The sequence below is a fragment of the Crotalus tigris genome, unplaced genomic scaffold (genome assembly GCF_016545835.1).
Source record: "Crotalus tigris isolate CLP2741 ecotype Arizona unplaced genomic scaffold, ASM1654583v1 scf7180000024342.5246164, whole genome shotgun sequence".
In the NCBI taxonomy this organism is placed as follows: domain Eukaryota; kingdom Metazoa; phylum Chordata; class Lepidosauria; order Squamata; family Viperidae; genus Crotalus; species Crotalus tigris.
In genome coordinates this window covers 692814-705300 of record NW_024100512.1, presented here as the reverse complement: position 1 = coordinate 705300, position 12487 = coordinate 692814, and the positions used below count along the sequence as shown (strand labels likewise).

General features: G+C 38.2%; 1 protein-coding gene across 34 annotated transcripts in view; it reads right to left on the bottom strand.

Annotated features, from left to right (window-relative positions):
* The window catches only part of CADPS (calcium dependent secretion activator), a 448877-nt gene that overhangs the window by 203471 nt on the left and 232919 nt on the right, over positions 1 to 12487 (bottom strand). For all 34 annotated transcript variants that reach the window (XM_039326616.1, XM_039326619.1, XM_039326630.1 and 31 more), the window contains exon 9: positions 8822 to 8888. In XM_039326616.1, coding sequence (XP_039182550.1) covers positions 8822 to 8888 — 67 coding nt within the window. The remainder of the gene's footprint in view (positions 1 to 8821; positions 8889 to 12487) is intronic.

Here is a 12487-nt window from a genome sequence, read left to right as displayed (position 1 = left end):
ACAGTACAATGACATGCCGCCCTCCACTGGTCTCAAATTGGTATTAACCTCTCCGAAGAAGCTGTCTAGTTTTTCTGCCACTGATTTCCATATTCCCCCATACAATAATTCAAAGTTTCCTAAGAACTTTTTCTCGCTCTTCAAAAATGCACACAAAGGAAACTTATTTCGAAGGAGGTATATTATATCTATTCACAAGACTCACCCAAATGTCTTTATTGCCATCTCACATCTGGTGTGAGGTCATCAGTATGATTTATAATCCTATATTATGATTTAAAATAATATTATGGAAATTTATTTACATTTATAAGCCGCCTAGCTCCAATGGACTTTGGGTATTTCCCTCAAAGATTTCCAAACTAACAAGTAGGTGTAAATAAAATATAAGTTTTATTCATAAGATCTAGTTGGAAATTGTGCCATTACTTATAGTATACAGGTCCCTCCGTCCATTTCCTCAGCTATTTGCCCTGAGTCTGCTGCTCATTTAAATCTTCTGAAGTAGCATACCATAGTAGTGTTTTTGCCTGTTTGAACTAACTGACTGGTTTTCACTCAGTTCCTTGTTTAGAACAAGCAAATCTATTGCTGTTAGAAAAGGGTTTAAGCCAGTGATGGCGAACCTGTGACATATGTGCCAAAAGTGACCCACCATGATGTTTTTCATGACACACCAGCATTCACCAACACTAACATGCCCATTCTTGTGCAATTTGAGGAGGCTGTGTGAGAAGGGGGTTATGCTGCCATGCAGCCTCTGGAACCTCCCAAAATTGTGCAAGAATGGGACATACTTTCATGCAGTTTTTGGAGGTTGCAGAGGGCGCAGAATAGCATTCTCCGAAGCTGCTTCAAGAAGGAAGGCCTCATGCAACCCAGAGTGGCCTTGGGTATAAGCCATAGGGGCCTGTCAACAGAAAGAGAACAGCGCCTGGAAGTAAGTGGTCTGCAGCAGATCCTGGGGAATAGTGGGAATCATGCTGTTCCCCAAGGCTCACATGTCTTGAGGAATGGCATGAGATGGCTTTTTTGAGTGGCAACAGTGGTGCTAAGACTGAGGTTGACTTCAAGACTGAGGTTTTGAATTCAGGCCCAGTCTCATCATTGCTACTGAGTGCTGCTGTCCAGGGTGGGCCTAAATGGGAAGGAGGAGAGAGAGAGCGAGAGAGAGAGAGAGAGACAGAGACAGAGAGACAGAGAGAGAGAGACAGAGAGAGACAGAGAGAGAGAGAGAGACGGAGAGAGACGGGGGGAGAGAGAGAGAGAGAGAGAGAGAGAGAGAGAAGGAGAGAGGGAGAGAGAGAGAGAGAGAGAAGGAGAGAGGGAGAGAGAGGAGAGAGAGAGAGAGAGAGAGACAGACAGAGACAGAGAGACAGAGAGAGACAGAGAGAGACAGAGAGAGAGAGAGAGACGGAGAGAGATGGAGAGAGACAGAGAGAGAGAGAGAGAGAGAGAGAGGGAGAGAGAGAGAGAGAGAGAGAGAGAGAGAGAGAGAGAGAGAGAGAGAGAGAGAGAGAGAGAGAGAGAGAATTGGTTTTATTTTTGTTTGAGGGGATGAAAATTAAGCATATTCTAAATTTTTACACACCAAGCCCAAAAGGTTTGGCATCACTGACCTAGAGTGAACATGACGCAGCCCGTAACTGAATAATTATAGAACATGAGCGCAAAATATGTGCTATACAATTTGCCCTTCACACCTTATAGTATATTCCGTAGAGATACTGTAATCAACTTTTTCTCTCACTGGTTAACTCTTCTTTTCCTATGAAAAAATATAAATGCAAAGTGTAGTCCCTGAACTTTGTTTCCACACCTGGGCATGCGACAAAGGGAAAAGATAAATCTGGATAGAAAAGGAAAGCAAAAGAAGAGAGAAGTGTAACATTTATGGGGCTAACAGATCCACCCAAGCATTAGTTAATCTTCAAGCTATTCTTCAATGACATCCAGGCCAAATCGGTAAGAAAATGGGGGTACCTCCATCATTCCCATGGTCTTCTATTCTTCTGAGAAATGTAAGATTCCCTCCCTATAGCTAGATATTTGGGGAAAGAAACTTTTCCTTCCTACTGGTAAATATAGTACATTTTGAATGTTCTGAATGCTCTACAAGTGTAACACAACAAGGCTAATTCAGCCGGTTCGCACGAGTTCGGAGAACCAGCTGAATGCACACTGCTTCTGGAAGTCCAGTCTAGGCCTGGGAGGCCTGAAGGAAGCCTCCCAGGCCTAGAAAAGTCCACCGGAAGTGCAAGAATGCCACTTCCGGAAGTCCGTTCTAGGCCTTGGAGGCTTGGAGGAGGCCTCCCAGGTTTAGAACGGCCCACTGGAAGTGCATGGATGCCACTTCTAGAAGTCCATTCTAGGCCTCGGAGGCTCAGGCCTGCATCCAATAAGAGAACCGGTTGTTCAGATATTTGAATCCCACCACTGGGCTAATTCCTGAACCTGCAAGGATTGTGGTTGAAAAATACAACTTCTAAAGAATATCTGAAGAATATCTATTCTGGGCACTATTTGCCAATAAGTAGTATGTTGCTGCCACCTCCTGGGTAATCATTGAAATTATTGTTGCCATTTCCTTGTCTCCAGCTTCCAGATGCTGAAATAATCAGAATCCAAATTACTACACAAAAATGAAATGAGAGAATCAGCATATTTCACATTTTCAGGCAATGCTGTGAATCCTTTGCAATCTGGTTTTAACCTTTTAAAAAAATATCTCCCTGCAACTCTTTTTTAAATATTATGTTCTCTAACTCAGCAATCAAAGTCTTAATTTTTCTTTAAGCACAGTTTATTTTTGCAGAAGCAAAAAAAATTTCATTCTCAAGAAGAGCCACACATCAATCACTGACACCTAAATCCAGAGGTTTCTGGCAGAAATCTAGCGGAGATAACGGCAGAGATAACAGAGGTACAAGCCCTGTTTGATACACAAAGCAGAGGAAAATAGAGGAAGTATTTATGGCTGTTAGTCTCTAGGACAGTGGTTCTCAACCTTTCTAATACCGCGACCCCATAATACAGTTCCCCATATTGTGGTGACCCCCAACCACTTATACATCACCGGGTGCCAGGGGCATGGCCAAAGAAAAGGGGGGAAAAATGGTGGACAGCCTTGTTTGGCGACCCCCGTGAAATGGTCGTTCGACCCCAAATGGGGTCCCGACCCACAGGTTGAGAACCACTGCTCTAGGAGCTGACACTTATGGATAATCAGTATCAATGTGAAGGGATCCATGTGAAATTAAGTTTATAGTAACATTTTTTCCCCACTGAGTTGGTCAGTCTGAACATCCATCTCTGTGGATTGAGACTTGTGTGTATATAATGTAGTTGATGCCAATTTAATGTTATTTGATGGTTGAGGGAGTACGAATGGCCAGAAGACGGAGCTACCTTGTACATTTTTTTGTACCCTCTTTATATTCTTAGTACTCATAAGTAATCATCTTCTGAATACAGATGCCAGAGTAGTTATGCTTCATCGGTATTCTCTACCCTAGTAGTTAATATAATGTTTGACAGTTTCTAATTTGTGAACATGTTGAAGCCAGTTCAGATATACACCTTGCTGGTTCATGTCACTCTGTTTGCCTTTTTAATGAAGTCATTCATGAATTTTCCACTCTGAAAATTTATGGAGATCATGCATACTAAGGAAAACATAGTCTTAGCCATTATGTGCATCTTTATTTATTCTGGCTAGTGGAAAAATTGGTTTTTTTTTGTCTGAACTCATCACAAATCAATCTAAGTAAAAAAACACACCAAGAGTTCTAATATGGAGGCAAGAAAAATGACTAATTTCTCCAGTTCATTCATAATTTTCTCAACTTTCCATCTTCAACATTTTGTAGACTTGGAAGCTTAATCTTTTCTTAGTCTGGGGGCACTGTTGTACTTCACCAACTTCTAGTATGATCCCCAAAGATTTCCAAAAATTGCTACCAAATGACATCATCAATGAGGCAGAATGGGAATAAATGCATACATACATAAATAAATAAATTTTATTAACTACATTGAATTTTGTTTACCTGTAAACCAGATGCTGGAGTCAATTTGAGTTTTTAATCTGAGCCTTCCCCATTATTTTTTGCTTTGTGGCTCCCAATTGACAAAGTAAAGTTTTCAGCCCAAGAAAAGATAGGCAAACCTGTTTTACTTCAGCACCATTCTTTCAATCGTGCCCTTTTCTGTTCCCTTTCATTTAGCCTTTTCAGGTATTTATTTTTTTCTACAATGGAAAGGATATGTTTCTGCCAGGATTGTCAAAGTAAACAAATAAAGCAAAGCTAAAAAAAAAAAAAATAAGCATTGATCCAACAACAAAGCACAACAGATGATGGGACAGATTAAAACCATATGGTTTAGAACTACTCAAGAACAAACAAACTAGAAATAAAAAGACAACAGATTTGACTGCTACTTAAAAAGAAGAAAGTATTGGACTGTGCTTGAGATGAAGGGTATCCCCCTGATTTATTAATAATCACCTATAAACATATATAAAACTGTCAAAAGGTTCTCTGTATTAGATCAAGAAGATGAATCTGTGATGAAGGGATTGAAACTATAGAAGATCTCCATGTACAGAAAAAGAATCAAGCAATTTAAAATTGAGAATCATTGGCTGACTGAAACTATAGACTTGGTACCAGCAAGTGGTTGGTAGCACTATGGAGATAGGAACTGGGTTGTCTATCACATTTAACCAAGTCAGTTAAAGACGGAGGTGCTATTTTGCCCAATAGGCTATGCTTTATTAGTTTTAACCTTTTCTTTGTAGCCTAGCAAGGTATATGAAGTCAGCCAGTAGTTTATGATTCAGCATGTTGTGTTATCCTACAAAAGAGTAATCAGTAAACCTATGGCCATGTTGAGGACATCAAAATGGAATGCGACTACATGCTTGCAGGATGCTGATTGAATAGTACTTCAATACATTTCCCCAAGTGTTATCTGGAAAAGAGCCTCCATCTTCTTCCTCTTTGGAATGGCTGCACAGAGCTAGTTTTGATTCTTGCAGGAGAATGTCCCTAAAACATGTCTGTTCTCACTTGTATCGGTGTCATGATTTCACTACTACTTATATGATTAACTAAAAGCAAATATGAGACAGCAAAAAAGAAAAGCCTATTTTTTTTTTAGCCCTCAAAGCATTTGCTTTTGATATAATACCTTAGAAGGGCAATATCTATCATTTCTACTGATTTTAAAGGTTAACAATACATTGCATCTCAACTACAGTTTTTGTTTTAAATGTTTAGGAGAGGAGTTCCTGAGATTCTCAGCATATTGATGTAAAGGAAAAAGTGAGGAAAGATCAAACAAGATCATAAATGATTATTGGCTTATGGCCTCGAAATTCAACCCTTACATTATCTACCTACTTGTGTAATTTAAAAGCTTTTCTGAGGTTCTCTAGCCAGTTAGGAGCACTTAGAGTGACTTTGCCATTCTTTTTCTCCTTGATTTATGATGCTGTGGATAATTTTCATTCTTAACCTTGAGGTCATATTCTGCCATGGCTTTCACACTGCATATTTCAGAATTTACAATGAGGTGAATAACAAGTCTCTGCCTTGAAATTTGCATGCAATTAACATTCTGTTCCTCTCAGAGAGTAAATTTGCTATTAGAATGGTAAGTGATATACAGAAGACATATAGTAAAATCAGAGCACTCTGTGTTCCAAGCTTGCTTACATTACTCAGTCTAAATGTCCACATTACTTTCAGAAAACAGTAATGGTATTGCAACCAACACCCACCTAAATCATTCAAGATTAAATAAACAGCATTTTAAAGAAAAAGCCAGGTGAATTTTATGGATGAGGAAGTTGAGCATTGAAGCAAAAGTTTCATTTCTAATTATAGAAACATTTTAAAGCAAGGGAAGGCTCTAAATCACTGCCAGCTTTTATGAAAAATTTAAATATTTCTTTATTTGCTCATGCTTTCTGTGTAATGAGTGTTAGTTTCAATTCTGAGTTCTGTTTTCTCTTTCCTTCTACTACTGTGAAGAGTCTTTTATTAGTATTCTCTTTTGTTGGTTTTATGGTGCTGATCCTGAAAGGCAGCATAGAATGATCTGAAATAATCTGGGTAGCTTTCAGAACAGCTTTGCCCATGCTGGCATTCTGGATCTATCAATAACAGTTTTAGAGTTGTAGTCTCAAAATTCTATAGGGCAGTGGATATAGAAAACTGCTCTAGAAAAATGCAGGCAAAACAAAGAAACAATGAAAAAAAAAATAAACCTATTTCTAAATACTATTCTGTTTTGCACGAAGCAATTACGCAGTGTAGAAAAGAGGTAGAAGTAATAAATAAATAAATAAATGACTGGAAGCAGGAGATAAAGAAAAGAATGAATCTAAAATTATCTGGAAGTTAACTTCCATGGCAATTGGACTCCTTTTCTTTTTGGTTTGAAATTTAAGCAGCAAAAAGTTTCAGACCGAAAAGAAAAGAAGTCCAGTTGCCGTGACTCAACCTCCAGACAACTCTACCTGGATGACAGAGGATCTTCATCAACATTATCTAAAGTTAGTTTACACCGGTATCAATTATCATAGATCACTCGCATACATTTGTTGACTGTTAGAACAATCAACCAATGGAATGACTTGCCTCCAGAGGTTTTGAATGTTCCAACACTGGAAATGTTTAAGAAGAGATTGGATAACTATTTTGTCTGAAACCCCCCTAAGCAGGGGATTGGACTAGAAGACCTCCAAGGTCCCTTCTAACTCTTTTATTCTCTTATTCATACCCCTCTATCTTTGCAAACCATCCTCCCTTCTACCACTATATTTCATCCATAGCATTTTTTTTTTTAAAAAAAACTTCTCACCTCATTTTTTTGAGGATCTCATCGGTTCCTTCCAACCACAGCCTCCTTGGTCTCCCCCTTCTTCTTAGTCCACTCACTCTCCCTTCATAGATTAATTTAACAATTTGATCCTTGTTTATTCTTTCTGTATGACTGACCCATCTGCATTATCTTTTTGCAAGCTAAGATTTCTACACTAGAAACTAAAGCAGTACTGTTACCTGCATGCCATCACTAGAAGAAACAAACTGTCCTGACAGGCACTCAGGATACAAGAGACTAATATAAAATAAACTCAGCTGTACTTGAATTTTACCTACAGTGATTCTAATTTTAATGAACCAGAAACTTGTTAAACTGCATGTTATCCAAAAACAAAGCAAAATAACAATAGCAACAAATTAAGAATTAAGGAAACCGAAAAACTGTTATTTCTCATTGAAACTATCATTATTCTCTTTTCAACTCTGTGGGTTTCAAACAGTGACAGTATTAGCTGTAGCAGAAGTAGAGATGTGAGTGCATGCTGGTCCAGAGCTGGTTCTGAAGCTGTACAAAATGTTCGGGTGGAGGTGCCCAATGAAGCCTAAAAGAGAAATCATGTCTTGCACCCACACCCCAAAAGCAAAAGGAAAAAAAATGTGGTTTTCAATGTGAAGTGCAGTAGTCACTAGTAATGGAATTGCTGGTTCCAATTGTGGCCAGTAAGCAAGGACTACCTGTAGGTAGTTTGGACATCATACTAAACTTACATACTTATGTATTGATTAAACCTCACTAGTTCACACATAGCATTAACCCATAAAACACAAAGAAGACGTTTATTTGGAACTGAATCCAAAATAATCCAAAATAAATTAATCGCTCATTATGACCTAGAATGACATGTTCCTCTAATAATTCTATCAACTTAACTATAACCATTTCACTTATTGCTATTTGCTAATATAAATATTGTTGCTTACTGATTCATTTAAATGTATACCTCTATGCCCTACCATCCAGACAATCTTAAGTAGGTCACCATTTCTTAAAACAAGATTAAATAATACAAACATGTAAAATAAAGTTGTTAATTAAAGAGTCCACTGGGTAGAGGAGAAGGAGAAGGAGGAAGAGAAGAGGAGGAGGAGGAAGAAGAAGAAGAAGATGAAGAAGAAGAAGAACAAGAACAAGAAGGAGAAGAAGACATGGATACTGAGAACCCCACACAATAGTAATTGTGATACTATAATTAGGCACTTAAGGCATGGATAAGAAGTCCTGGCAGCAAGAGTAAAATGCCAGGGCTTCTGGTGTCAGACACAAGAAACAGAAGCAGCAACCTCATCTCCAAAAGAATGTCATAAAAGAAAAAGTTTCTCCTCCATCCTCATTTTCTAATTCACGAGTAGATAACCTTTCTTCAGTTAAATTTTGTGCATCTTTCTTCCTGGGTCTGTGTGCTTAATGAGCACTCATTAAGCTACTTCTTTACATGCAGAATAAATCTAAAGCAGAAGGGCAATGAGGACATTGCAGTCCTTCTAATTTTCCTTATATATTCAGGATGGAGTCTGTTGAAAGTTAAAGAGCGGGCCGGTTGCATCATGCTGAGGCAGCGCCCACCCCAGCTCCGGCAATGCAAAAAAAGTTGTGACACATCACGTGACATGGCGAGTTTGACACCCGTGTTATAGAGGAACTGCTTGTCTCACTTGTCCCACTGAGTTCCTCCATAAACTGCCTAATATTTACAATCCTAGAGTTTACACTTTACAATTCCACAGCATTTACATGTCATAAACTTTGTTCATCTGTAAGCCTATGCTGTAATGAGCTTGGTTATATTTACTGTAAGGTGTGGTCTCTCACTCATAATAGTTTCGGTTTTTGTGTGAACCAGAGCAAAGTATCCTGCACTTAGAGCCTAATTGTATTACAATATGGTGTTAAAGCATAATAAAAATATAAGTTTTAGTTGAAGCATTACCTGCACCAGTACAAAGAACCTTTTCTTCCATCTCTTCCAGACATTTTTGCCGATGGCCCACAAATATCTATAAAAACAGCAAGGAAAACTTCATTAGGATTTTTTTTTTTTTTTAATAAGAACCTCGTTTGCATCGGGCAATTTTTACTGGAAACTGCAACTAAACACTGGTTTTAGAAAAAAAAATGTTGTAAATCGTGTTGTGACTATAGGATTCTGCAAACAGCCATAAATTATCAAACCAGTTGCCAAGCCCCCAAAATGTGATCACATGACCACAGGGAGAGGGGAGTGGTGATCTTTTAACTTGATGACTGGCTTAACTGCTACTGTGGTTTGTGCTATGGAAAAGAAAAGAACTAATCTTTTAGTATTCTCCTATAGGAGAAGGAATGGCAGAATTTGGGGGTGGAGTCAAAAGAATGACATCGTAGTAATAATAATAATAATAATAATAATAATAATAATAATAATAATAATAATAATAATAGTAATAGATGTGGAAGTGCCTGGAGACAGCAGAATAGATGAGAAAAAACTGGAGAAGATAACAAAATACAAAGACCTACAAATAGAAAAACAACAAGTATGGCAAAGGCAAGCAAATATAGTACCAACAGTAATAGGCGCCTTGGGTGCAATCCCAAAACAACTGGAGCACCACTTGAACACCATTGGCATTGACAAATTCACCATTAGTCAATTGCAAAAGATGGCCTTACTAGAAACTGCTTCCATTCTGTGACAATATTTCTAATACCATCAAACATCCACATCTGCCTATCCGAGGTCCTTGGTAAGGACTTGATAGGTAGACAAAAATACCAAATCCAGTCTGAACATTTGGCTGACTGTGTGATGATCAGTAAAAATAATAATAGAGTTGGAAGTGATGTTGGAGGTCTTGTAGTCCAACCCCCTGATCAGGCAGGAAAACTGTACCATTTCAGACAAATGGTTATCCAGTCTCTTCTTAATAACTTCCAGTGTTGGAGCATTTACAAGTTCTGGAGGCAAATTGTTCCATTGATTAATTGTTCTGTCAGGAAATTTCTCCTTAGTTCTAAGTTGCTTCTTTCTTTGATTATTTTCATCCATTGCTTCTTGTCTTACTTTCAGGTGCTTTGGAGAATAGTTTGACTCCTTCTTTGTTGCAACCTCTGAGAAGTTGGAACACTGCTATCATGTCACTCCCAGTCCTTCTCTTCATTAAAGTAGACATACCCAATTCCAGCAACCATTCTTCATGTATTTTAGCCTCCAGTCCCCTAATCATCTTTGTTGCTCTTCTCTGTATTCTTTCCAAAGTCTCAACATCTTTTTACATCATGGTGACCAAAACTGGATGCAATATTCCAAGTGTGACCTTACCAAGGTGTTATAAAGTGGTATTAACACTTCATTAACACAGAGTGACTGTAGACTGATTCCTCTTTTGACTCCAACTCCAAGTTCTGCCAATCCTTCTTTTACATCCCGCTAGTCTCCATCTCCAATAATCAGTTGTTCTACATTAAGAAAGGGACATCAATATTCCTTCTTTTCCTTTGCTCTAAAAAAATAGTTCAATTTATTTGTCTGGAATCTACCACAATATTCTTTCTGACAGGTACTATTTCACTTGCAAATTTCATTAGATTACATTCTGTCTCAGACAAGAAAAAATACTGGCATTTCTTAAAAATCAAATTGTAAAGGACCATAGTTGGAAAATGCCAGCAGTAAACAGACTCTGATTACAATTTTGTCCAGCACCATCAGAATTCGACAACATAGCTGGTGTTAGCTAAGAAAATATGAGTGATTAAATTTAATTAGAATGTGCTGATGGTCATTTTAAAACAGATAAGACAAATTTGTGGAACATAAACGTATGAATGGCTATTAATCCTGAAAGACCATATGGAATCTTCATGATGGGAAGCCATTGTACATTTGCTTCCTAAACATTATATGGAAAGAATAGAGCATGGCTGTTGCATTATATCCTTCCAGTAAGCTTCACCTTTATTTATTTTTATTATGTATCAAATTTTTGTATTGCCCATCACAGTTGCATCCCTCCGGGTATTTTACAAATAAAATGGAAAAATCATATAAAAGCTGTATGATTTGGCACAGTGGTTAGAATGCAGTATTTCAGGCTAACTCTGCTCACAGCCTCGAGTTTGATCCTGATGGGGCTCAAAATTGACTCAGCCTTCCATCCTTCTGAAATTGTAAAATGAGGATCCAGATTTTGGGGGGGGGGCAATATGCTGACATTGTAAACTGCTCATAGAATACTGTTAAGGCACTATGGTATATATATACATCTAAGTGCTATTGCTATAGTTAAAAACAAAGTTAAAAAAACAGATTAAGCCAAAGTTAAAAAGAACAATTACAGAGTTAAAAGGCAGAAGAAGAACCTTCAGCCGATCAACTACCCCTAAAGTTGCATGGTATTCTTGAATTGCCAGGCAACTTGGCAGAGCCTGGTCTTAATGCTTTTCCAGAAGGCCAGAAAAGCAGGGGTCTGTCTCTGGGCAAGCTAGGGGGATGCAACAGGGAAGTCTTTGTTCCTACAGTAGTGGCCAAAATTGTGGAAACCTTTTGGGAAAAGTGTATTTTTGAGATTTGATGGCTAATAACACCATTTTTTTTGGAGTAGTACCATAAAATTATATATCAGTGGAAAGATAATTTAATCAAGAATGTAATGCAGCATAGTTTGTTCAATTATCTGTACTGTGTTCTACGAAAAGTTATAGCCAAATAACCAGAAAAAGGAAACACTACTTGCTTAGGTTGAGACCAGGTGGCTTTCCTTCATCTGATTGTAGCGAATGAACATGAGTTTTTAGAGAGCCAATCAGGTGTCATCTTGTTTTGGCAATGAGCCAATCAGATCACAGTAGGATTCAGTTATTGATGTCATGTATTGAAGCTGAGAGCAGGACATAGGTCAGTGTGTTATGTGATCGCTATCAAGTTGGTTGGGGTTTTTTGTTCTTTCATTTAGTGAGCTTGTAAAATGTAATACAATTAAAGTAATGGTGCAAAGAGTTGACTGGTTACCCAGAAAGTGATGTAAAATAGTATTATTAAGTGAACAAGGCTACAGTTATAAAAAAATTAGAAGAAAAATTGGTGGAAACTTAACCAAAGGTGGCATTTCTACTGTACACTTTTGGCCATTACTGTAGACTCCATCAGTAAGATTCTTTAACTGACAGGATTTGTAATATGCCTTCCCTCTCTGATTTTGTGTGATGGGTCAAAGAAATCGGGACAAGATGTTTCCTCAAATAATCTGGCCTTATGCTTTAAAGTAGGGATCTCCAATCCCTGGTCCGTGGACCAGTACCGGGCTGCGGCATGCCAGCAACCGGACCGCACAAACAAGCAAAGCCCCATCTGCAGCACACAGAACCACACATCCTCCAGTCCGCAGAAAAATATCTCTCCAAGGAACCGGTCCCTGGTGCCCAAAAGGTTTAAAGGTTTAAAGCTTTAAAGGTAATAACTAACACTTTAAATTGGACTCAGAAGCAAATTGGCACCCAGTGCAGTACATGTAGCAGAGGTTACATCATAACTCATTGGCTGTCATTAGTAACAAAATGCTGAACAGATGATCCAGAAAAGTAACACCTATGTTTTTATTGCAAGGTGGGATAAAAG